The sequence below is a fragment of the Mercenaria mercenaria genome, chromosome 19, assembly GCF_021730395.1.
Source record: "Mercenaria mercenaria strain notata chromosome 19, MADL_Memer_1, whole genome shotgun sequence".
Taxonomy (NCBI): Eukaryota; Metazoa; Mollusca; class Bivalvia; order Venerida; family Veneridae; genus Mercenaria; species Mercenaria mercenaria.
Genome location: NC_069379.1, coordinates 29,657,903 through 29,683,749, shown reverse-complemented (window position 1 = coordinate 29,683,749; position 25,847 = coordinate 29,657,903). Strand labels below are relative to the sequence as shown.

The following is a 25,847-nucleotide window of genomic DNA, read 5'->3' as shown; positions in this document are numbered from 1 at the left end:
AAAAATGGTAACTTCTTTTTACGACCGTGCTACGCACCTGGATCGGATGACGTAATTGCACGCGAGTGGTTTATTGCAGAATAACCCGAGATAGATTTTGCTCTACATGTATGTAGGTTATTTGCTGGTCGTGTCAGAATCTAATTTAAACAGGCCACATTGAAAATAAGATGTATATACCGGTAATTGTTTATATATTTCTTAATATGTTACCTTCTTTGAATGAAATTATTATTATTATTATTATTATTATTATCAATGCGGACTCGAGACCTGTTCAAAATATTCTATTTTTCAATAAGTGTACGATTAGTCTTTAAAGTTACATTTGAAATTCGAATACCGACTCATGTTTTTGAAACCGCAATCTATAATTTGTCTGTTTTGGGGCACTCAATTCAATGATGATTTGGTCCTGTAAATGCGGCGGAAACGAATGTAGATATATAAAGGAAACTAAATACATTTTCACAATATACGATATATATATATGTAAATATACTTAAATTTGTTCAGCTAATTACAGTTATACATTAATTTGCAATTTACAAAGATGTGCAATCATTTGACAATATTTCGGGGACATATTTGAATGTATACGATATCTGTACAAGTCAAATGCTACTAATCTTGTTTACAGGAGACAATGCCCAAACCGGAATGTCATTCAATAATAATGCAGCATTTAGTACCTTCGATCATGACGTGGATACTTATTCTGGGAACTGCGCAGGACATTGGACAGGAGCATGGTGGTACACAAGTTGTATGTTTGTACACCTGAATGGGCAGTATTGTACACCAGGTACAACATCTTGTCATTGGAGTGGTATGGTATACAAAGAGTTTATGGGATATGAGTCTTTGCTTACATCTCGAATGATGTTTAGAAGAGTATGAACAGTTACTTGAACAGCTAACAACTTGTATTAAACATATATAGGTAATAACATTACACCAACACATTTATTACATATAAATATTGTAAAATTGTAAAGATTAAAGAAATGATCAACAAATTCACAAGATTTCTAATAACTGTCTTCAGGCGCACATTCTGTGTGAAATATCTGTGGGAGGATTTAACACAGATTCTAGCTCTTGTTACTCGTTTCACACTATTACTATGAAACAACCTCGCCAACCGTACAACAGAGCATTCGAAGTTTTGATAAGAGAGAGTTGAATCTTTTTGGAAAAAATAAACATTAGAAGAGAATACTTGATATATAGAATCATGTAAAAATGGTAATTTGTTTATGCTCAGTATTTCTTCTTTCATTTCAGATGTAACATATATTTTTATCCTTCAGAAATGAAATAACCCGTTGTGTTAAAGCATGACATGCTTTGACTGTTTTTAATGTCCTTAAAGTGTTGTCATTATTGTAAGAACTATGAATCCTAAATTGAATATGGGTTAAAATTGAGGTAAAATTTCATCTATAGCTACTATTTTATTATATACTTAAAGTGTTAAATGTATATTTTGCAGAGGTTGTAGATTTATAAAGCAAATATTATTCTTATATATTTTATTTTTATCATTTTTACCATAATTACCACTATAACTGCTACTATTATGATATTATTTCATTTCTTTAGACTATTATGCGTCTGATACATGCCGCAAATTTTCAAAACACATATTATTATACATGCTGTCATTAGATTTTTAATAATTTCCAAGAACCGAGCGTCATTTTCTTATTTAAATTCTTTGCTTTGATTTATATGATAGCTGAAGCGAAGCAGGAATGTTTTTAATGTACTGTAGTCATTTGTTCTTTTATAATCACTAAAACAGTTTTTACAAAGTTGTTACAAGTTGGGAAGATAATTCCACATAAAAGAAGCAATGAAAGTATGATTGCGTAATGATTTTCTCTTTATAGAGTGTAAAATTATTTCTATATTAGTTTATGAAAATAAATTGTAACTTGTTTTTATAGCTACACTTTGTTGTTTTTCGACATATACATACTAAAATTACAGCTCTAAACACTTTCATAGACTTTGTCAAGTAATATAAACAGGACTGATATTCTGGTGATTTTACCTATGCCGGCTAAACCCATCTGGCACCACATGACTCAGATGACGCTCGTGCTTTTAATAATAACTAACGATTCATGCATGTATTACAAAAATGTACATATTTTTATGTAAAATGTGATAACAATCAAACCCCTTGATAGTTGCTCTTAATTCCATATAGAATATTTCTCAATTCAAAATAAATTAGTTTACAGAAATAAACAACATAACCTTAGGCTACAAATGACAAAGATAAACCGGAAGTAATGACTTCTGTTTGTGGAAATTAATACGCTACAATTAGAAAAAGTGTTAGAAAGTATTTCGTTTCGTTTTATGAAGTCCATAATTCGTAAAATACGGTATGCAAGAAAAATAATATACCTCTGGATATACATGCACATGGGAATATTTGGCTTTCAGGTAGACTCTGTCGGGTTAGCGCCAATAACAGTTACCCTCGAGCCGGATATTCCTATTTGCATCTACAACCGGTGAAAGATCATATTCCTTAAAGTGAGGTCGATATGGTTGTTTATCGATATCCTTTTTCCAAAGTCGATACATTCTTATATTGTAAAATTCAAAGGCATGAATATCTATAGGTGTTTTAGACCTGTCATTTTAGCAAAATTACCTCTAAATGCCGTTTTTTTAGTAAATCTACCGACTCCTAGGCTAATTGTGGAAGGGGTTGCAAACATTTGCAGTGGATGTATTTTTTCTTTGTCTTGAATTGTGTATGATGTCACGTTATAACGTCACTGCTGATAGTCAACATCCAGGATCAACATGTTTTTATCACTAATCATGCGACTTTGTTTCGACAAATGAAATATTATAAATGTAGCTTTGATAATAAAGTATTTACTTGAACTTAGTACGTTTTTTTTTCTTTTTTAATGTTTCAAAATGTTAACATTTTTTGTATGAAAACAGACACTGTTTTAAGAACTCTTGTGATTTAAGTAGTACAAATTGATACACAATGTTTTGTTAAGCTAAGTAGCGCTTTTGTCTCTAAATCAGGTTTGCACAATTATTATTTTTGATAATTATTTTATAACTATTTTAACTAAAATCGTCTTATAAGTCACGTGACAGAAATGCGATGTAGAATATATACTTTATATCATACTCTTTATATCTTTTTAACGAAGGTGTAATAGTCTCAAAATACGCCAGTCGAGAGCTTGTACAAGTCGAAAATGCATTTTTATAATAAAGGTCACAGTGACCATACCATTTTATCTTTTGAATTTGACCTCCAAAAAGGTGTCATTGGTTACCTAAAAATAAACTTTGTTGTCCATAGGTGGACTCACTAACCTTTCATATGCATTTTAATAAAAGAAGTAACAACTGACCTTGACCTAAATTGAATGGCATGGGTGACCTTCAAAGTTTGTTGACAAAAGAAAGAAGCGTTCATCTACCTACTCAATAGCCATACAAGATATTTCATTCTTATATTTGATAATTGATATCTAAGTGTGACCTTGAACTTAAAACTAGGGACCTGGTTCTTGCGCATGACACTTTGTCTCATAATAGGGAACAATTGTGCTAAGTTGCATCTACGTCCCTTTATGAATGAAGAAGAAATGCTCCGGACAAAGTCATTCTTGAATTTGACCTCTAAGTGTGACCTCGACCTTACACCTAGCGACCTAGTTCTTACACATGACACTCTGTCTTATGATGGTTAACATGTGTGCCAAGTTACATAAAAATCTCTCCATGCATAAAGAAGAAATACTCCGAACAAAGTCATTCTTGCAACTGAATTTTAGCCTCTAAGTATGACCTTGACCTAAGACTTAGATATCTGTTTCTTTGCAATCATGTAACTCCGTCTCATGGTTGTAAACATTTGTACCAAGTTCCATCAAAATGCTTCCATGAATGAAGGAAAAATGCTCCGGACAAAGTTATTCTTGAATTTGACATTTGACCTTTAAGTTTGACCTTGACCTTACACCTAGCAAACTAGTTTTTGCGCATGACACTATGTCTTATGATGGCGAACATTTGTGCCAAGCATGACGATGAAATGCTCCGAACAAAGTCATTCTTGTATCTGAACGTTGGCCTCTATGTGTGACCTTGACCAGATCTAGGGATCTGTTTTTTGAGCGCATGTTACTCCATCTCATGGTGATAAGCGTTTGTACCAAGTTCAATCAAAATGCTTCCGTGCATGAAGAAAAAATGCTCCGGTAAAAGTCATTTTTAAATCTGACCTTTGACGACTAAGTGTGACCTTTACCTTAGTCCTTAGTCATAGGGTTTCTTGCGCATGACACTCCGTCACATAATGGTGAACATTTGTGCCAAGTTAAAATCAAGATCACTCCATGCATGAAGAAGAAATGCTCCGGACAAAGGTTGTGGACTCTGCTTTTTATAATAGATTTTGATATTTAACAGACGTTGTTATCTGTTGGCAGCAGCCATACAAAATAATTCATTTCGAACTGTCAACTGATAGACAAAACCAATAACTTAATTTAAAGAGGTTGAGAGATTGAAATCACACCAGTCAAACCGAGTCTGCTTTTATTCTTCTTGGCTGCATTCTTTGCTTCCAAAGGATCATGTTACATATTTTATTAACTATCACAACAGCAATCTTTAAGTGCCGTGTGGCGGCTGTAAAATGTTTCCTCGTTGATGTATACGTGACCAGACTATAAATGGAATTGAAACGAATTGAATCAGAAACTTCTTATTTGTATTATTATACATACTTGTAGAATTGTATTTATGGCATAATTTTATCAATTCTGGTGAAATTTATATTATATATAGAGGATATTTGTTTGTTTTGAGTGAATGTGGAATATATCTCACTGAGAAGTGCGTAGCGCGTAGCGCGAGTGAAATTGTGAACACTTTCTCACTTCGAGGTGAGATATATTCAATATTCACGGAAAACAAACTAATTTTCTTTTTATTTTATGCTCAATTACGTTGAGATGTGCATTTTGCAACATTTTTTTAATCACAGCGCGGGTAACAGACGCGCGTAAACAGACATGACGTCAGACGTGTTGTGACGTTAGAAAGACGCACACAACATAAAGTTCCATTTTATTTTATTTTTTGCTGCATAACGTTATGAAATTCTCATTAAGTAAAATAATTTGACTCGAGAAATATACTATAAAGAACAAAGTGCGACTACAATTTTCATCCTGTTTTAAGCAAATAATTTAAAATTCATACACAATGTACGAGGGGGCGGAGCTATATCTCTTACAGTATGAAAATATAGATTTCATATTTTCACAGTGTGAGTGATGAGATATTAAAATATTTAACTGATACAGTATTTCATTAGTTAGCATAAAAAATGAGTGATATTCCCGTATCCGTGTATGCATATCTGAAATATTAAAATGCTCTATTTATTTATTGTTGTATGTATTTGTCTTAAGGTATATAAAATCCATTCTTAGACTCAATATGGAATTTGGTTGAATATGCTCTTGGACTTTTGTATTCCAACATCCCCAGTGAGAATTTTGTTTTGTTCGAGAAGCTAATTTCACAAATTCTACAATGTAATTAGTGTATTTTGTATTTCACAAATTCTACAATGTAATTAGTGTATTTTGTATTTCTCCTTAAGGACACACTTTTGTAGACTTGCAGTTTTTATTTTCGTTTGCTTTTCTTTTACATACATTCATCATACCTTTGTCTGCCAGATGCAATAAAATTTAACGGCTCAAATATACAACCTTTCTCCAATAATTTTTCAGAATACATTGCATACGTTTGACTTGTGTCTACCATTACACTTCCTGATTGGAAGAGCTAGGCTATAAATTTTATTATTGTGTTTATGGCAACCAGCTAAGCATTGGGTTTAATGAATACCTAATTTCAAATACTTGGCTAGAGGAAAAATATTTAATTAGCAAATGAGTTGTCTGGTTTGTTACATGAAGATGAAAAATGTTAGGTCCAGTTTTAAATGAAAAAAAGGCCAAAAAGTAAAGTTCATAACATACATTTTTTCATAATACGATTTTTCAAATGACAACCTGGTTTTTGAGGATGGTCTCTAAATGTTTATTACAGTTTTCTATTAAATGTTATAAAACTTTTGATTCAGCATAGAAGGAAAATGATATCCAAAAATAACCGATTTGACTGTAGACATTTTCCCTGATGGTTTGGGAAAAATTGAGCTCTGCCTACAATAGACACGAAAAGCTGGCACATTTGAAGTTTTAGTTGAATCGTTTCTGAAAGCACCAGTGGAGTTTTACCTACACGTGTGTCTTCAGCTGAAGCTTCCTGTTACGCTTTGCCATCGCTCTGTCGCGTTTCGTACGCTTCGCCTTAGCTATGTCGCGTTTCGTCATTGTCACTTTTCGTTCATATGGAACATGCGCAAGTAGGTCTATCCTGATTTCCTTGTCATAGAAGATAATTTGATAATGCTTGTGATTGACATTCAGCATATCTTTGCTTGATGTTCCTTAAAAATTATTTTCTTTTCAATAAGGTAAAATTTGCTTTGACATTTTTATAAAAAATAGCATTATCGTTATCTTTTAATTATATATTTTTTTTCAATTTAAATTGTATCGACACAAAATTAACAAACAGGGAACATTATTACTTTATACAAATTAGTACACCATACAATTTGAATGTGCACATGATTTACCAAATTTACGACAATATTTTCGACAACTAAAATCTGTGTATTCATCCTTTTGGATAATAACATTTACCTGTTTTCGATTTCATGCTTAAGGATTTAATAATACTGAAGTAATGCATAAATTATCACAGGAACGCTACAAACTGTTGTTTTACAACGACGTCTTGGACGACATGACGTTACGTGTCAGTAACCATGCAAAGTTTATAGCTTATATATTAAACACGTTCTCGTTTTTTTAGCATTTTTCCTATTGAGCAAAATATATTTCTCTAAATATTTATCACAATTTATTCCTTTTAGGTACTTGTATTTAAATAACTTTAGGAATGTAAGACAAAAGTTGTTAATGACTGATGACTGATGTATGGGTGGGGAAGATAGGCGGGTGCAGAATATTGCATCGCGACCATTTTCAAATAAATTGAAAAGTTTTATTTGTGTTATTCATTTTTCCCTTTTTCATTGAAAATTTAGTTATTATCGTGTAAAGAAACCACGCGACCTATATATCTTACTTCAAAATTCAAAGGCTTTGATACTTGCCGATTTGAGGAACATAATTTTCAGTTATTTAACATTTAAAGTGTTCCATGAGTAAGTGCACATAATTATAAAGGTTAGTTGAAAAGTACTTCTAACAATATATTAAGTTTAGACATTTGTTTAAATATATGTAAATATAACAAACACCTTCTTTTATAAATTAAATGTGTTAAAGCTAAATAAAACAGGCAAGATAAACTTGTTTTAATATTTTCAAAGAAATTACGAAAAAGACAAGAGATAATATAGTTCAAACGTCCTCGCTTCAATGATTACCTATAATTTTAAGAAACGATAGAGTACCCTGTTTGATATTATGTTTAATTATTAACCCCGATATTCCATTTAGATCATAAAGAAAATAGCCCTAAAGCCGTCTACAGTTGTTTACAAATGAGAGCAAATACAAAGTGTCAGAAACAAATAAAAGCTGAGATTTTAACAGCTAGAACATGTATCTACACGATTATACAACGAATTGCTTTTATCCAGTAAGTTTAAATCTACATTGCTGCCAATGTATACTACAGGTATCCGTTTAAGTTAATTGCGATAACGGTGGGCCGGTAGTCTAGTGGTAACACGCTTGACTGTCAATCCAGAGGTCCGGGTTCGAATCCCGGTCGAGGCACTGGAAATTTCTGAGATGCTCTTGAGTGTCTCCACTTAACCAAGAGGCCTGAACTGGTTCTTCCTAGTAAAGAGGTTTCGTGTGTATCAGTGCTACACCGGGGACGTTAAAGAACCAGACTGTCTATAAAAAAAGAGCAAGGCTAAGTTAGCCGGACAGGCCTGTATCTAAAAAGGATTTCTCTCTATCTGTTATGGGGGTTTTATCTCACTCTGTCCCTCAGGGCAGATCGCTCTGTATCTGTACTGGTAGACTCTGAGGATGAATTTCGCGCCCTGGCTGCGTTAGCTATATGTAAAGTTTATCATGAAAAGGGCGCTATATAAATCTGGTATAATAATAATAATGATAATAACGTGCCTTTTTAGCTCAATGACATTCATAATTATGTGCTCTTGATTTAAGTCTTGATTCAGATTTATCACTTATTAAATTCTCTAAATGATGAATATATTATTTCTTATGATACATTATATAAGCGGTTTACTTACAAGAAGAAATATAAATATAAAATATAAAGCAAAACTGTGTTTAAACAATTTTAAAAGCAAAAAAGTGAGGCATGCGTCTCCTCTTTTATATTTATATAAGTCTTTTCAATGTTGATATTTTTTGTTCGGTTCATTGAAAAAGGAAGTTTTAAACGTTCTGTAATCACACACCATGACAAAATATTTCACCATGTTAGACGATTTATGTTTCTCAATGATACAACTAGAATATTTCTGGTAGATTCAAATTTTCGTAAAATAGTCTAATAAGTGATATGGCAACAGTTCATGACAGTGACTACGAATCCCTTGGAGATTCCGTTATGAACACGTATGACGCGTTGGAATTGACAGCAGTACATGTCAACAAAGAACGTTTAGATCATAAAAATAAAGCCGAACTGACAGAGGAGGATGGCAAAACTCTGAAAACAAGAAATAAGATATACAAAAAACGGATTTGTACAGTTGTCATATTATCAGTGATGGCATTACTTGTTATCGCACTCGCAGTTATGGTTTATGTTTTTGTATCTTCGAGAAAAGAAGCTAAGTTATGTTTCTTCGAGTTGGAATTGATTCCTGAATTTGGACGTTCAATTTATTTTTTATACAAAGGAGAAAAAAGAAAATGGTTGCAGGCATTATTTTTATTTTCTTTACATATGCTTCAGAGAATAATACTTCTTCTTTACGTGTGTGATAGAAGCTGTGTACAGAAACGGTCATTACAGTTCAACGGTTGGACTATTTCTATTGTTGTAAATAGTGTGTACATAACTTATTTCATATTGACTGTCTTATTAATCTTATAAGTTATATAAACCAAGCAAGCAAAGTTATTGAAATAATATGAAAAGTTTCCAGGTTAAATTGTTTGCAACAAAAACGTTTTACAGTCGACCCGTAATAAAAATCGGCAAATTACGTTTGCTTTTTTGGTATCCTACGGTTTTTATGCAAAACACTGTTCATTTTGAGCTGTAGCTACGTCCGAAGGATTGCTTATTATAAGAGAATACAAACTGAAATGGATATTGCAGAGTGCCTTAACGGATCAACTACCTTATATGTAAAAACTACATCTGCTGGGAGTGTCTTTTTCTTTGTTACAGTTTATTTGTAGCTCTTAAAGAGGAAGGGAAATATTTCGAAATGAATAAAGCATTTGAAACATTTTTGAAATGATAATTGTAGCAACAGTCTAGAGATGTTGTTACAGATATGTGATACTAATTTTAATACTTTTGTTCTGTTATTTTTCATTGTCGGATATACAAGTACATTGTACTTTTTATATCAAATTTTGTGCAGACTGAGTTACCCATTGACAACAATTATTTTAAACTTAAACTTTCTTTTGCAGGGCCTCAATACGACTTATATGACCTGTGGAAATTCCACTTTTTTATTTTATAGAATAATTGATAACTTTAAGCAATAAGAAAGTGCTCATATTTTATATCAATGGCAAAGGGTTTTAAAATCTGCCACCAAATTAACTGTATAACTGAACAAACTGATAAAGCGAAGACAACATGTTTATGGTTTAAACATTATTGTAGCAATATGCACAGTGCTTGATGTATTATGAAAAGTGATTGACTGAATAAGTTTTCAGATGAAGTTGTGAAAAACATGACCTACATCGTCCACATTCTATCTTGCAGTGTAACTGTATTAAACCAGTATTATCAGAATAGTTTCTATTAAGGATGTCAGTAGGTTGTTAATGTTTCCTTAAAAGACACATCGCAGTTTAACCGTATCTTTTGCATTTATTGCCATGATGGTAATTGTACATTATTTGCATTTGTCAACAAATTAAAAGATACAAGAATGTAGCTACATATTAACACTGACAATATTAAGGCCAAGACATTATGTTTAATATCTATACATTCTTTTAAATTATTGCTGCAGTATACACAGTACCTGTTGTATCAAGTTACGTCTAGACTACATTTTGCTTCTACATTGACATTTATCTATGTTTTTAAAATTACACTGAAATGGAATAGACTGAATGTTTTCAGATGAAATTGTGAAAATGACATTAATTTGTTATTAGTAGTATAGCTGTAGAATACCTGTATTATCCGAATGAAGACATATTGTATTTTAAAGCCGTGTTGAACAATCTTGCTTACCCAACCAAAGCCGAAGAGCTAAATATTCATTTTATGTAAAGTTTGAATTGCACATTAAATTTCAGTGTATATTGTAAAAACATGTTTTTATAACTTAACGCAACGGTAAACATAGTTGTTAAAACTTTCACAGCGAAGACGAAAACGCATTCATTGTCCTATTAAAATGAAATACAAATTACCCGTTTATAGATTGCAGTATATTACAGTAGACACAACGCTATAGTCATTACAAGAAGCCAACGCTAAAGGAATGATATGCGCAAACGAAATGCTTCTCGCGCACAGGTTTGATACGACATTTAATATACGATGAATGGTATCAAAATTATACAATTTAAAAACATATTTACCATAATATCATATAGTCCTGCATACCCAGAAAACCAAGCGGGGTTTATTAAACCTGTGTTTATTTTTGCAGTTTCTTAAACAGATCTATTTAACGAAATAAGTATATTCCTTGAAAGGACGTAAATAAACCGTCTAACGAGAAACTGGTCAGGTCATACTTTAATAAATTTGTACCAAAACTGGTCAACTGGCACTATAAATTTGGTCAACTCGTGCCCCTTCAAAATAACGTACCTTTTTATTAAACTTTCTTCCCATTTTCGGTAAATAAAAATGCGTATCATCCAGATCATTTATGGCCTTAAACATATTCTCTTTTGATTTATGATAAATCATTTGACGCAACATGAAATAGCCCGTGTGAATAGTACACAGATAAAACAATATTTCTACCCAAGTAGTGTTAAAACAGTACAATGATTAAATCAAGAGTTGTATATCTATATCTGTGCCAACTGTCATCATAATAGAATTTATTTTGTGCACAAATATTGTTATTAGGTAAGAAAATAAAATTAAAAAAAAAATCTACTCTTGATAGGTTACATACAGTCTTAGGGTCAGTCATTTTTTGAGCGAAGGCGTTATTTCAATAGAAGCAATATGATCAGTAATAGCTAAAATGATAGTAAACCTTGTGTTTGGGTTAGGTCCTACACAGTACTATGATAGCATGAGCAAGTAGGAAACATTGTATCCTTTATTTGTACAAAGTTTCAATGTGACGAGACATAGTAAAGTTAGACCTCTTTGAGTAAGTATTTTTATGTGCAAATGTGCAGAATATTAAATATTTGTAATCAGGTTATATTCAATAAATTACAATGGGAAGTATGAAACTATGTTCACTTGATTTAGCAAGGTTTCAGGGTGATCAAACATAATTGAGTGCTTAGTGATGTTGTAGTAGATTAAGTATTGATGCAAATGCATAAATGTGCGGGAACTAGTTCTACAAGTAAAAGGTAAAACAAGTAAAAGAAAGCTGTATTCAGGTTAAGCTCTCTGATAACCATTAGCAAGTAGGAAACCAAGTACACTTTATTAATGGAACGTTTCGGGTGATCAGACAGTAAATAGTAAAGGTAGTTTTTTGGAGAAAGTCATTGTCGTGTGCGAATGCGAAAGTTCAACAGAATAAGTATTACCAATAATAAGTAAAAAATAAGGTAAAAACGTTTGTATTCGTAAAAAAATACACAGTAGTATGAACGACTAGGAAATCAAGTACACTATATATATGTGTAAACTTTCAGGGTGATCAAACATTGAATTGTTTTAGCGAGTCGGTTAGTGTGTGAATGTATGAATTTACAAGAAGCTGTAAAAAAGATCAAAAACTGAATTCAGGTCATGTTCTAGTGCAAACTTTTAAGTTGATCTGACATTAAAAACAGAAGTAAGAGCTATCGAAGTAAGTAAATTTTATGTGAGCAAAATTCTGTTGCACATAATGGAAAATCCATGACTGTGTTGCATAGGTAACCATATCACTTTAAGACAAGTAAGATGAAAGAAGATGGTCATATAGATCATTGTTTGTACTTCATCTATGAATTTCATTGTTTACATACGTACTGTGCAAATTAAGATTAGGGTATTAAAGCGTGTGTGTGTGTGTGTGTGTGTGTGTGTGTGTGTGTGTTCGGGTTTAACGTCTTTTTCAACAATTTTTCAGTCAAATAAACGACGGTGTCTACTTGTAGCAGTGAGCACAATGCCTAATTTTATAGTGCTGCCTCACTGAAATATCACGCCGTAGACACGTGGCATGATACCCCACCCAGTAACATTATACTGACACCGGGCTGACCAGTCCTAGCACTATCCTCTAAATGCTGAGCGCCAAGCGAGGAAGCTACTAGTACCATTTTTTTTTCGTCTTTGGTATGACGCGGCTGGGGATCGAACCCTCGACCTTCCGCACTCGAAGCGGACGCTCTACTACTAGGCTACCGAGGCGAGGCTATTAAAGCTGAAGATATATTGTTGCAAAGATAAAATCTGATAAATGACCGACTATCTTACTTTATGTAAATGTTATGGGATTATTTGTAATGAGACACAAAAAGGGTTCTTGACTGCAATACCTCTTTACGCATGTAAAACTAAATTATGTTGTTGTTGTTTTTATGTTAGATGTTTTAGAAGTTTTTGCCACATATATAATATCTCGTAGAATATATAATACATTGATGAAGTGAATGTTACGTAACTTAAATTTTCTTAAATAATGACATATTCTGTAAAAGTACAGTGTAATTGAAATGTTAATGCACTTATATCATTTTCACTCTGGTTTATTGTGCAGATTTGTACCGTATACGTATGCACACAAAATAATTTCGTATATTGAAAATCTGAATGTTCTCCATGATCCGAATGGACCATAAAATGTAACAACACTGTGTTAAAGTACGTAAAGAATTTATACAACCGCCTCCCGGTACATTAAGACTACTGTTGTATAAAATATAAGAAGAAATCTTTTTGTTGCATATGACGCAACCAAGTTACATAATAGCAGACTAGATGTAATTGTGTTTGTTCATGAGTGGTAATAAAATTAGCAACACCCCTCAAAATCTTAGCACCAGTTTAAGAGGAATTCTATCTGGGGATTCATCACCAGCGCCAAGCACCATGGATGAAAATCCCCGAGACGGTAAGTTAAAGTCCGTATATAATTATTCGTCTTTTTTCTCTGCATATACCGAGGCAATATTTTCGACGACTTTCGGTTCCGTTTTATGTACAGTCCACAGACTGGTTGTCTGCATAAGAAACAGAAAACCCTGAATCAGTCAAAAAATTTGTAAACCACACTAACATGTTTCTTTCATTTTTATTTTTTCAATTTGAAAATGTATAGTTTCTATGCAACTGATCTTTTAAACAGTTAGGAGTTCTACGCGGAGCGCAAACAAACAAAAAAAGTCCTAAAGCCAGTTTGAGAACGCGGTGATGACACTAAATGTAAACTGCTGTTTCAAGTGAAGAGTTTCTCGCGAATTTTTACTTTATTTTGAGTAGTGAATAGTTTCTTTGTAAAAAGGAATACATAACCTTAATGATAAATCCCTATTTTAGGCGGTGCCTTAATTCATTTTTTATTAAAATTGAACTAAAGTTATGTTTTACTTTTGCATGTCCAGGCTGACATTTTAATTTTGTTGCAGTATATTTAATCCTTACGTATTTGCATGCATATATAAAAGTAATGTTGATACAATCAACCTAGATATTTAACAGAAGTAGATATATATCAAATACTAGGATGAAGAATTTTGTCAAAATTACCTTCTACTTTCGTACATTTGTAGGTAAGGACATAGAGACTGGTCACTGTCCAAAATACAGCAATAACGGTACATCGGTACAACTTTGAACCTGAAGTAAAGGATATACAAAATTTAAGAAATTCAGCACCTAAACTCGATTCCGGGGCCTCGGACTACCGTTCCGATGCTCTACTGATTGAATTACTGGGCCACCAACACACATTTCGTGACACCGTTTTGAAGTTCTATCTCGAATTTCAACGGTTACAATATATCTAAGCAATTGCTGGCGTCGTAGACTAACCAATGTAATGCCGTCACTGTCCCATGTCGGGCGCCAAATGTCAGAAAAATATGTCCGGCAGACTGAGATTCGAACACAGGACCTCGGAATATCGTTCCGATGCTATACCAATGAGCTACCCGGTCACCTACACACTTTCTTCCCGTTTTGATAAATAAGTTCTATTCGGTGACATTACCAAGGATTTGAAGTACAGTTTTTACGACCGCCGTTACATGACTGAAATACTGTTGAAAAACGGCGTTAAACGCAAAACAAACAAAACAGTCTTTACGCATTAATTAATTATTTACCCTTTTTCAATCGGTTTCATTTCCAGTGCGCCGCTATGCCATTTAACACAATGACGTAATGATTGTGTCGTCAGAACAGTGAGTTGTTGTTTAATAAGAAAATGAATCGAATCGTGTTAGAACTTCTGTTTAACTTTGTTTTGATAGGGTTAGTTTTACGTTATTCTTTAACGCATTTTCTTGCTTACAGAGAAGGAAGCATTATTGCAAATTATTCCGTCCGTTATGGCACTGCTGATAAGCTTATTGCAACACAATTAGTAGAGGCAATCGTTGAACTTGAAAAGGGTACTGAACTTACGTTTGATGGACAGAGTGTCAACGCTTCATCAGGTGAATTCCAAAGCTGTCAGTTGTATGAATATACACCTAATAGAATACGGATAAGAATCTGAAGAGTTATTTATTCTTTTTCTGTGTACTATTCAGGTCTTAATCAAACATGAACATTCAAGAATACAAATTTTATAAAATCATTTCACACTTTTAATCGAAATTTATGACATAAAACACATTCTTATTATTACTAGTGAATCAAAGAAAATTTTACCACACTTGCATAAATTCATTTTCCATTAAAGTGTAGAGAAAGTTACAATTTTTTTAAAAGACTGCAACATTGCTCTAAATACCTATAAAAAGGAATTGCTTAAGTAGTACCACCGGCGAATTAAAAAGCAAAGTTCAATTCATTTTCTATTGAACTGTACAGAAAGTTACAAAATTTGTTAAAAGACTGCAACATTATTTTAAATACTAAAAACATAATTGCTTAAGTAGTACCACCGAATTAAAAAGCAAAGTTTAATTATATAGAGAAGTTCTAGATGAATCTGCTTATCATCTAAGATGAATAAAAACATGCGCTTCAATTTATTTTTGATTGACTGGCAATATCCTTGCATGTCAGTACACTTAGATAGGGCAATTATGGTTCATAAACCGCAGGCACTAAATAGTTTATGATATTGGCTTAATACCCTTATTTCTATATTAGATACTTATAAGGGTATGGAGCTATGTGAGGTCTTATATTCGACTGTTGGAAGTTGTGGAGAAGGGTATATATGTAATGTGGAAAATGGCATTCCTGTTTGCAGGTAAGTTATAACAAAATCAAGTAAGAGTTTATATCATTGAAAAGAATGTAGGATTTCTTTTTGTATTTGTGTTGATGGGTCATTACCTCCTTGTGAATGAATTTAGACAGGAAGCAACGCCCATTAAGCATATTTCGGAACAATTTGCAACATTAGAAAACAATTTAAACTGATATTCCTTAAGAATTAATCAAGTACAGCTGCTTTACTTCAGTTCTACCACTTAACAACTTTTCAAGATAGCGGATAGCGTTTTGATTACTGATTTTTAAACGTTGTCAGTGTGTTCTGAGTTATTTGAACTTTGTTTGCTGTAGCGTCCGTCCCTTTAAGACCAATTATCTAGAATGTCCTAGTATAACATTTTTAATATCAGTTAAAAGACAGACATATATGTTCTAACCGCATATAAGCGACATTTTGACCAATAAATCTAAACTTTTTATTATTTGTAATGTAAACAATCGTCATTTTTCATGTATACTGATAAATGCAAAATTGCTGAAATGTCACAGTTAATGATAATTTCATTTCAGCCTTCAGGAAGAACAGTCGGAAGGTAAGTATGGGTCGCAGACAAAAGTTCGTTGCCACTAAGAATAAACAAAACTTACAGTTAGAGCTATTATGCTTCAATCTCTTCAGACTGTGCAGTAAGACGTTTGCGTTGGTGATACAAATACAGCATTGTTTAATCACCAGTAGGATATGGTTTCTGCTTTAATTTTGTCCTTAATATGCAGTTTCTGTGTTATGCAGACTCCATAACCTCAGGTCCTCTTTCTAAATTCCACATCATTTCAATTTGGAGGCTTGCTCAACCAGGCGCTGGAGAGGGTGGACAGGAGCTTGCATTGCTACTAATGTCCATTGATAGGCTTAATCAAACAAAACCTGTAAGTTTTCATGAATGTCGTCTTTTACGACCTATTTTAAATTTCTCTATTTTTTCATCACGGCAGCGTAGTATGTACCGACCGTAGTATGTCGTGACCATTAATATATCCCTGTGATTCAACCATAGCTGTTATATTTCAAACTCTTTGGGATATTCAGCACGACATTTCTGTTTGTGTTCGGTTTAACACTTTAGTTTGAACATTTTTCCTTGGGTGGTTTCAATAGTACCACTTCAATAACGTTGATAATTGCTAAGTTGATTGCATTGGATATGGTGCCTGACCTTTTATTGTTTCTTTTTGAATTTTAGGTGATCTGTAGGCTACATTGTTTCAGATGCCCTTTCAAAATTCCAGTTTGTTAAGTTCGTTCCATTCTTTTCTCGTTTAGGGCAAAACCATTATTCTAACTGGGGACAATACGCCTCCCCTTGTGCAACGCCGTATGCAGCATCTGCAGGTGTCTATAAATTGATTTGTTTTGGTAATTGTATTATGTGTAAATTTTGAGTTCTGCTCACAGAGGTTGTGGGCGATGACTTTCATTTTCCTTTCCGTCTATTAACAGGCTCAGCAAACCTAGCCCTGCAACATCTTTATGTTTGGCTACCTGTTTTATTTCATGTTTTTCTTATTTTACGAGATTCATTTAAGCAACAACTGCATGGCCATAAATAAGACATATTATTTGGTGAACTACTGTTTAATGAAATATGTGCTTGTTAGTGTCAGCTTAACAGGAACTGAACACAAGGATTTGCTGTACCTCTGCAGCAAGAATTAAATTTGATTTCATACTTTTCATACCTAGGTAAATCAGATGTGAAATCCAAAATGTTAAAATGAAAAAGTGGATTTTCCACTAGTCAGGCAACAAAACAAAAATGAATATGTTGTAGTCACAGTTTGTGTGAAACCTGTTTATGGACGGCAGTGGAAATGCATGCTACAGTCCAGGCCTTCTGGACCCGGGTTGACCACAAGTCAAAATTGACACCGTACCAACACAATTTAGAGGCAGCTGCAGATATGTCCATAAGGCAGTGCACAATGAACCTTCAATGATACACTAGTATGTTCTTCCATGTCATCCTTCGTACGTTCCCAAGTTGAACTTATTAGTTTGCCTTACACAAACAGTCATGTTCAGCGACATATAACCTGTACTGCGTCTATGCTCCGTAAACCTCAAAACAGAGCGGAAAAAATGAAAAAAGCACAATGCCAGATATATAAGTTATACATTTAGATCAACAGCGCAAACCAAAGACTTGTAAATATATATATATTTATTCTCACATATGTCTGGACAAAAACGGCGTTTATTAAAATATGCTTAATTTTCATTTGTATTTGTACAAAGTGTGCATTTGATATTCATATAAGAATTAAAACATTTTACAGAATTTATAGTGTACTATTGTTATTTACATGTAGCTTGTTTATAGAGCAAAACGTACGCTGTTATTAGAAATTAACGATTGTAACACAAAAGTAATTTTTTTGGCATGTTAAAGAAAATTCAGTTTTCATAGTTAAAATGAAATCTGTTTGTCATTGATATTTTAAAAACAGACGGATACTACCATGAAAAAAAGTATGTTGCGTTTGTTAACCTGTTTGTAAAACCCAACCCCTTCTGTGTCATTGTTTCTTATATATGTATATTTTTAAAAAAAAATGAAAATATACTGACTTTTGGAACACTTCTTTTTCAGTTAACGTGAAATTGATAATTGGCTTATCAGCTGCAGGCGTTTTAAGCCTAATTGGAGCTGCGCTTTTATTTGTATTGATACGCAGAAACCGAAGACGACTGAAAAAGAAACAGGAAACGTAATACCATGAAACTGTGCACGATTTATTTCCTTTAGTAGTAATTCCAAAATTGATATAATGGTCTGTAAGAAGTTCTAACAATTATATACTTCAACACTTTGTGAATGATGTCGCAAAAATATAGTGTATACTTTCAGAGCACTATGATATATTGAGTTTTTGAAATTAAAAACAGACTGTCATACAGTGTATTTGAAACATTACATGCTGAATTACAAATTCTCTTATATCAGAACGGAAAATTGCTGCTGTATAATAAAACTATAGAGATAACAAAATCAAAAATATTGTAATGCATAATTTTTTCAGGAACTTTCCTAATCCTATCAATAAAAGAGACGTTGACGAAGCATCTGACTTTTACAGACGCTACAAATGGCAAGATGGTACGTTACACAGTTAACACAAGTGTATAAATTGTTGCAGTGCATTTCCATGCAAATAATTCCTGTGTAATACGGTGTCAAAGTAGCTTGTCTATAGCGTTTTCCATTCTTTTCGCATACAAATCCACTGTCTTCAGCTCCATTATTGAATCACATTTGATGATCTCTCTATATCTAATGCCTTAAATCGTGACAAAAGCAATAATTAAGAATGCCGCTAAGTAGATTCTGATCGTTAAATTTGGGATATATTTCTTGAATGTGAGTGCTTTATTTTCTCTGTTTGTCCTTTCGTTTGGTCGTATATGTATTCGTCTCGTGGTTACTAATGAAGGATTCTACCGTATTTTTTATAAAAGAAATTTTCCAGTCTTCCTCGTTTGGATTAGTCCTTGATATTTTTTTCAGAATTTATGCCATTACATGTCTTATATTAATTATCTACTATTTCAGGAATGGCTGTAGATGCGGGAACAAGACTACCAACAACAAGGTATATGTTTCCAAGGTTTACTACAAATAGAGATGGAGTAAGTATTTCGATATTTTTTATTAGCGTTTTCTAATGTTGTTCAATTAAAGTCTTTATTAACCAATATATTTTTACCCTTTTGTTTATTACAGACTGTCACCCGTACATATTATCGTTGAATTTGACTTTTACAGTCGCAACCTAAGTAGACAGCATTAACATTTAGCACTAAATAAAGATGGACTTACGTATACAAATGATTTTGGGGCTCCGTGGTCGAGTTGTTGAAGTCCCTGAGTTTTTGCCATTCACCAATGTGGGTTCGAGATTCACACAAGTAGTTGGATTCTTCATGCCAGGAAGCCGATTAGCTGGCTTTCTGAAGGTCCTTGTTTCTAACCAGGTGCTCGACCGTGATAAAATAGTGCATAGATGGGTACTTGAGGTCTTTCTACTCCATATGCCATATGACCTCCGATTGTGTCGTTTCTACGTTAAATTACAGTATATCTCAGGGTTCATTTTGAAGGTTATTTATGTTTGATTTTATACTTATTGTCGGTCTTGAATACCGTGACGAATACGCATACTTGCATATATGGCAGAACATTCATTAAAACACGTGTTTATCCTTTTGTTCCTTTCAGTTTGATCACCCATATATCATGCCAGCGCGCCGGTAGGGTCTCCGGCCGATGCACGTGGTGATTTGTTGTAAAGATAACGTTTTTGAAGAGTTTGCACTGCTATTACAAGATAACTTGTGATTTGTGATTGTTGTGATTTAATGCCCGTAATGCAGTCATGTCCCCTGCCAACATCGTGTCATGAAGGAATGAATTCTGCTTTTGTATACCATATTTATATACTATTAATATCAATTGTTTCTAGTTATATAAATAGCATTGCATAACTCAATACATTTGTTAGCCTGTGAAATTTGATATGAAATTTGTATAAACCAAGAATATCTTCTTTACTTTTAAATGCTATATTTATTCATGAGTAATTGTTTTCCTAATTATTAAAAAAAAAAGAATTTCTTCTTTAAAAGGAAAAAATATAATATACACTTCGTATATGCTGCAAAAAAGAAACTAGAATGTGTACGTAGGGCACAGGATGTGCCCCCGTTGGTATATCTGTCACAAATGAGAGGCAATAGTTCAAATGTTTGCAGTCTTGATGGGGAATGGCCTTAAAAGTATTTTATACAAAGAGTGTGACATTATTTTAATGTCATTAACATTTTTAGAAGTATCAATACTTGAGACACATTTGCCTCGGAAAAAGCGCTACTAATACATAAATGTGATGACAGTGTAGTAAAACGTACATTGTATAGAAGTTGTTTTGAACAATGTGTAAATGAATGCAAAGCATACATTTATTCAAAAATGGAAGTGCAAAAAATGGATTAGTAGTAAAAATGCAAAATAACATTCTTTTTTTTAAATGCATAGTAGTAATATATTCCTAGATTTATCAATACTTAATTATTTGTAATGGACATGAGGGTTACAAATTTCTGTAGCGTAGGTCACCTACAAAAATACGGTTTAAAGAATTTTCGACGCAACTGAAAATATCTGTCAAATTCGTAGAACAGTTTCGGAATTTTCTGTCTTCTCTTGGGACATTTTCATGCCTATCCTTTTCTATTTCCAAATTATAAGATGACAAACGGAATTTATTTAGCGCTTTTCTATATTTATTAATATTTATAGTATTTAGACATTAATTTTTCTTGTTCAAATTCATGTTTAAATAAGCTATATGATGACAACCTGCTTGAATTATTTATGTTTGAGTACCAGCTTTGTTTGTATTGTATATGTCAAGTATTCTGTGTTTTATAACTTGTAAGTTAACACATGTCATTCTTTTTTCATTTAATACGGATTTTACCATATACGCCCAATTTTTACCAGGTGTGAAATGGCTGATAACCGTACCTGGTGAACTACTAGTGTTTCTCTTTTCAACCTTGTTTTTGTCGTTTCCTCTGGCTTTATGTTAAATGTTGTTCCTGTGACATGAATACTTAACACTTTAGATTCAGTTTAGTGTAAAATTTATCCAAGAAAAATGTTTTATTTCCGAAAAAAACACAAAAAAAAACACAAAATAATTCCGGAGAAAACTCGGACATAACTTCATACTAAGTTTACCGTTACCTAATGTACTACAGTACAACTTCCTGGTAAAAGATAGATTTGAAAATTCTTCCATACTATCAATAACTATGCTTATCCAAACTCATGTATATAACATGTTCATTATTTAAATACAATTTATTAGCTATCCAGAGAGAATTTACTTTTATATATATATTGTTTGAATTTTTGTACGTTTCGTTTGTATTACGTTTTTGACTTTTTATAGTGCAAATACACGTTGCTTATACTTTCAGAAAAAAATAAAAGTAGAAAAAAGAACATCTAGTTTTTGAAAATTTGTCTCTGACAATATTTTAATTGGATAACGAAATTTTATTGTTTCATTGTCTTTGTGTTTTTCATCCGAAAAAAATCTGAAGATATCGCGATAAACAAACCGTGATGTCTTTATGTAAGTTTTGTATACTTTTATTCCCTGTAGTTATAAACACGTCCAAACCCGAGTTCCGAGAATGCTAGCAGTTGTGATATATGCATACAATTTGTCCTGTTTCTGTGACTTAATATTCAAATGCTTATATCTTCAGTGACATGTTAAAGCTTACATTGTATATATAAACAAAACGTTTTTTTTTACTTTTCATAAGGGTAAACATCTGGCTAAAAAGTACATATATACTTAAATATATACACAAACACGTCTTCCATGTGTAATCCTCTAAGTATATGAGTCATTATACCTGCTACCTTCACCATTTGTTATTTTCACTCGTTGGATTTAATTATCAGAAGTTGTTGTCTCAATGTAAATTTAACTGAATGCAAGCTTAATACCTCTTCGTTTAACCAAAAACAGAACATTTCTTGACAACAGGAATAATCTGTTTTCCCTCCTGTAACTAGTCTGGCTACCGACTAGATAATTTTTTTTTTTAGAAAAAAATATCTGTAAATAATTCTGACTTCATCAGTCCTGGCTCTGATTATCTAGTCTGGTAAACTCCGGTCAGAGCTTGTGACCGATATTTCATGATAAACCGTTAGCTGACCCATCACAAGTATGGCACACTGCAATAAATTTCTCCTGTGGATAGAGATCTTAATCAGCCTTGAATTTACAGGTGGCCAGCACATGTCTGCATGAGCTGAGATTCAATTCTGTGTACTGTTTTATCTGGCTATTTAATTAGTCTATTATTCTGATCTGTCTTAGTGAATACAGATAATATGTAGTATCTACCTGTGGAAGAGTCTACCTATTTAATCATACACCACAAAAAATCAGAAAGGTCTTCAATTATAATTATATAAAATACTTGAATGAAAACATATAAAATTATCTTATATTTGTTAGATGGATACATATGTTTACACTATTTATAAATGCATAATGTTACTTTGATATTAGTAAGTCTTATCTAACAGCTAAGTGCATAATAAGATAAGAAGTCAATTACTGTTCCATAAACAACAGACTGACTCACATGTTAGAACATAAATAAGTAAATATCGGCAGCAGCAAGATTTGCATTGCCAATAGTACAAAAATATTTGTTTAAATATAAAAGAATGATATTTAAGAATGATATTATATATATTGAATGATGTTGAACAGATTGGACATAGGCAGAATGAATACTTTAACAATAGATTCAGCTATCGAAAAGGGATTAGAAGTTTTACAGTATGAAGTTTTGAGACCTAATCAAAGAAGTGTAATTAAGGCATATTTGGAAGGAAATGATGTTCTTTATTGTGCACCAACAGGAAGTGGGAAAAGTTTGACTTTTGAAATAGCACCATTTCTTTATAGATTATTAGCAAAAGAGGCAAGTTCTTCAGCTGTTATTGTAGTATCTCCTTTAGTTGCTCTTATGCAATATCAAGTAGAGTTTGCTTAAAAAGGGCATTAAAGCAGTTTATTTACAAGAAACATGTGACATTACACTAGATGACATCAGGAATGGAAAAGCTGACATCATATTTGCTAGCCCAGAGTCAATTCTTGGACAAAGGAGGACTTTGGTGACAGAACTGTCAAAAACTGACACATTGAAGGCTATATTCATTGATGAAGCTCACTGCATCAAAAAATTGTAAGTACTAAAATGATATTGTTTCAAAGTGAATTGTAACAAATAAACACATTTTAAAGACATAAATCAGTATTTATTTGTTATCTTTAAACATGGATATAGATGTACAGAGTATATATAAAAGTTTAGATAGGAAGCACAAAATAAGATATTTATAACTAAAACAGCAAATATAAGTGAACATGATTAATAATTTCTTACATTTTAATGTATAATTTTATAGTAAAGCTGTCAGGATTATTACTACCTAAAACAATGGTGATACCTTATAATTATGTTTAAGTTTCAGATTTCATTTTTTAAATCTGCAGTTCATGTGTACAAAAACTGTTTGGTTTTCAATTTCAGTGGTACGGCTAAGAAAAAAGAAACCCCTGTTTACAGACCTGCATATAGTCAGTTAGGAGAGTTGCGCTCACTTGTGCAAAAACATGTTCCGGTGATAGCCCTGACAGCCACAGCAGACGAGGCAACGCGAAACCTGATTATCAAGTCTTTATGTATGTCAAATCCACAGCAGATTTTAATAACACCAGAGAAGAAAAATGTGAAATACTCAGTTGAAACTGGAAGCAAAGACACATGTAGCAATTTTAAATGGCTCCGTGACTTATTAGATAAATATGGCGAAAATTGCCCTCGAATTATTGTCTTTTTCAGACAGATTAAACATATTTCTGAAGTTTTTGAATATCTCCAAACAAGTCTTGGTGAAAAGCAATATTCTAAAGATGAAAATAACAGCATGAACGGCTACTGGAACAGGACTTTTGCCATGTTTCACTTAACTACCAATGAGAAAATAAAGAAGACAATATGTTCTTCTTTTCAACACATAGATGGAAAAATCCGCGTGGTTCTATGCTCAACCTCATTTAGTATGGGTTTGGATGTCAAACAAGTACATACCGTTGTTCATTTTGGTCCGGCAAATGACCTAGATGACTATTTGCAAGAGTCAGGCAGAGCAGGAAGAGATCCAGACAGAAAATACAATGCGGTATTAATCAAACACAGATACTGCCTTTCAAGTCAAAATATTTCCGTTGAAATGAAAAACTTTATTAAAGCTACAACATGCCGAAGAGTTTATCTGCTAAAGAACTTTGCTGAGAAAACTTCTCCATTATTACCAAAACATGACTGCTGTGATAACTGTGCAGCAACATGCACATGCACGTGTGATTGCAAAGGATTATGCTCTTGCATATCAACACCATCATGTTCAAGCACTGATTCAGAAATATTATTGTCTATACGTTCATCCGTAGTTGCCAGCATAGAGTCATCATCATCATCCTCATCATCATCGTCTTCCGAGGATGAGAATTTTTCCAGTGGCTCAGAAATTGAACAGTACTTAAGTAGAAAACCTAACATAGTATATGATTCAGATTCAGACTGAGTGCATGACAATGTTTACACAAAAACTCACGCAGAAAAAACATAGAAATCTGATCTTGACATTTTTGCAATCTGTACTATGAAATCTGTTCCTATAATGCTTTCCTTTAGAACTGTTTATCATGACAATGTACATATTTTTGTCCTAGTTCTCCTCTTTTGATTATCTGTCAGTAAAAATGTTTCTTTGAGAACTTTTTCATTGATTCTGATATCCAGTCCCTGATATTTACCATGTTTAGCTTGCTAAACGGATTTGATTCCACACTGCTGAAGGACTCGTGTTGTCTTGCACCAACATTCTTAAAAACCATTTGTTTTTTAAGTTGAGCGATTATCATTTCAACATCCTCTGTAATGTCTGTTTTAACATGTTTCCCTGAAGCTCTGATAGTGTCAGTTTGTTTGTCAAAATTTTTCATTATTTCATATGAGGTGAGAGCACTTCTACTAACACGGGATATGGTCTTTTCAGTGAAAACTCCACGGAAACTATGAGCTTCATCCTTGAATATCTTATTGCAATGTTCAAGGTCTAAATCATTAGGATGGTTTGTGTCGGCATTTCCCCTGTGATTTACAACACGATTCCACATTAGCCTATATGCCATTCTCTCACTCAAAAGTATCTTCAACTGACATAGAGTTTCTAAAATACCAAATGCATATTTTGGGCAATTGTTCTGTTTATATAAAAGGTACAAATATGAATTGACCAACATAATTCGATGTCCGTCACCTAATGATATCGCGTCATTGTGGT

The 25,847-nt window shown here is 32.9% G+C and overlaps 3 protein-coding genes across 4 annotated transcripts in view; all 3 read left to right on the top strand.

The window, feature by feature from the left end:
* The window catches only part of LOC123541720 (uncharacterized), a 49,492-nt gene extending 47,547 nt beyond the window's left edge, over window positions 1-1,945 (top strand). Inside the window, exon 7 of the mRNA XM_045327273.2 lies at window positions 641-1,945. Coding sequence (XP_045183208.2) covers window positions 641-900 — 260 coding nt within the window. The 3' untranslated portion in view covers window positions 901-1,945. The remainder of the gene's footprint in view (window positions 1-640) is intronic.
* A 12,406-nt stretch (window positions 1,946-14,351) lies between these two features.
* Window positions 14,352-21,889, top strand: LOC128551231 (uncharacterized). Of its 2 annotated transcripts, XM_053531919.1 has the most exons (8): window positions 14,352-15,101; window positions 15,766-15,868; window positions 16,405-16,427; window positions 18,486-18,603; window positions 18,916-18,992; window positions 19,446-19,522; window positions 20,112-20,155; window positions 20,639-21,889. In XM_053531919.1, exons 1-7 carry the CDS (start codon window positions 14,870-14,872, stop codon window positions 20,145-20,147), a joined length of 666 nt encoding a protein of 221 aa, XP_053387894.1. In that variant the 5' UTR covers window positions 14,352-14,869; the 3' UTR covers window positions 20,148-20,155; window positions 20,639-21,889. The 2 variants fall into 2 exon arrangements, with proteins under 2 accessions (XP_053387894.1, XP_053387893.1); XM_053531918.1 differs by having other exon boundaries at window positions 14,359-15,101; window positions 20,112-21,889.
* A 1,326-nt stretch (window positions 21,890-23,215) lies between these two features.
* On the top strand, window positions 23,216-25,163 carry LOC128551014 (uncharacterized). The gene is made up of 3 exons (XM_053531262.1): window positions 23,216-23,363; window positions 23,536-23,680; window positions 24,029-25,163. Exons 1-3 carry the CDS (start codon window positions 23,216-23,218, stop codon window positions 25,083-25,085), a joined length of 1,350 nt encoding a protein of 449 aa, XP_053387237.1. The 3' UTR covers window positions 25,086-25,163.
* The last annotated feature ends 684 nt before the right edge of the window (window positions 25,164-25,847 follow it).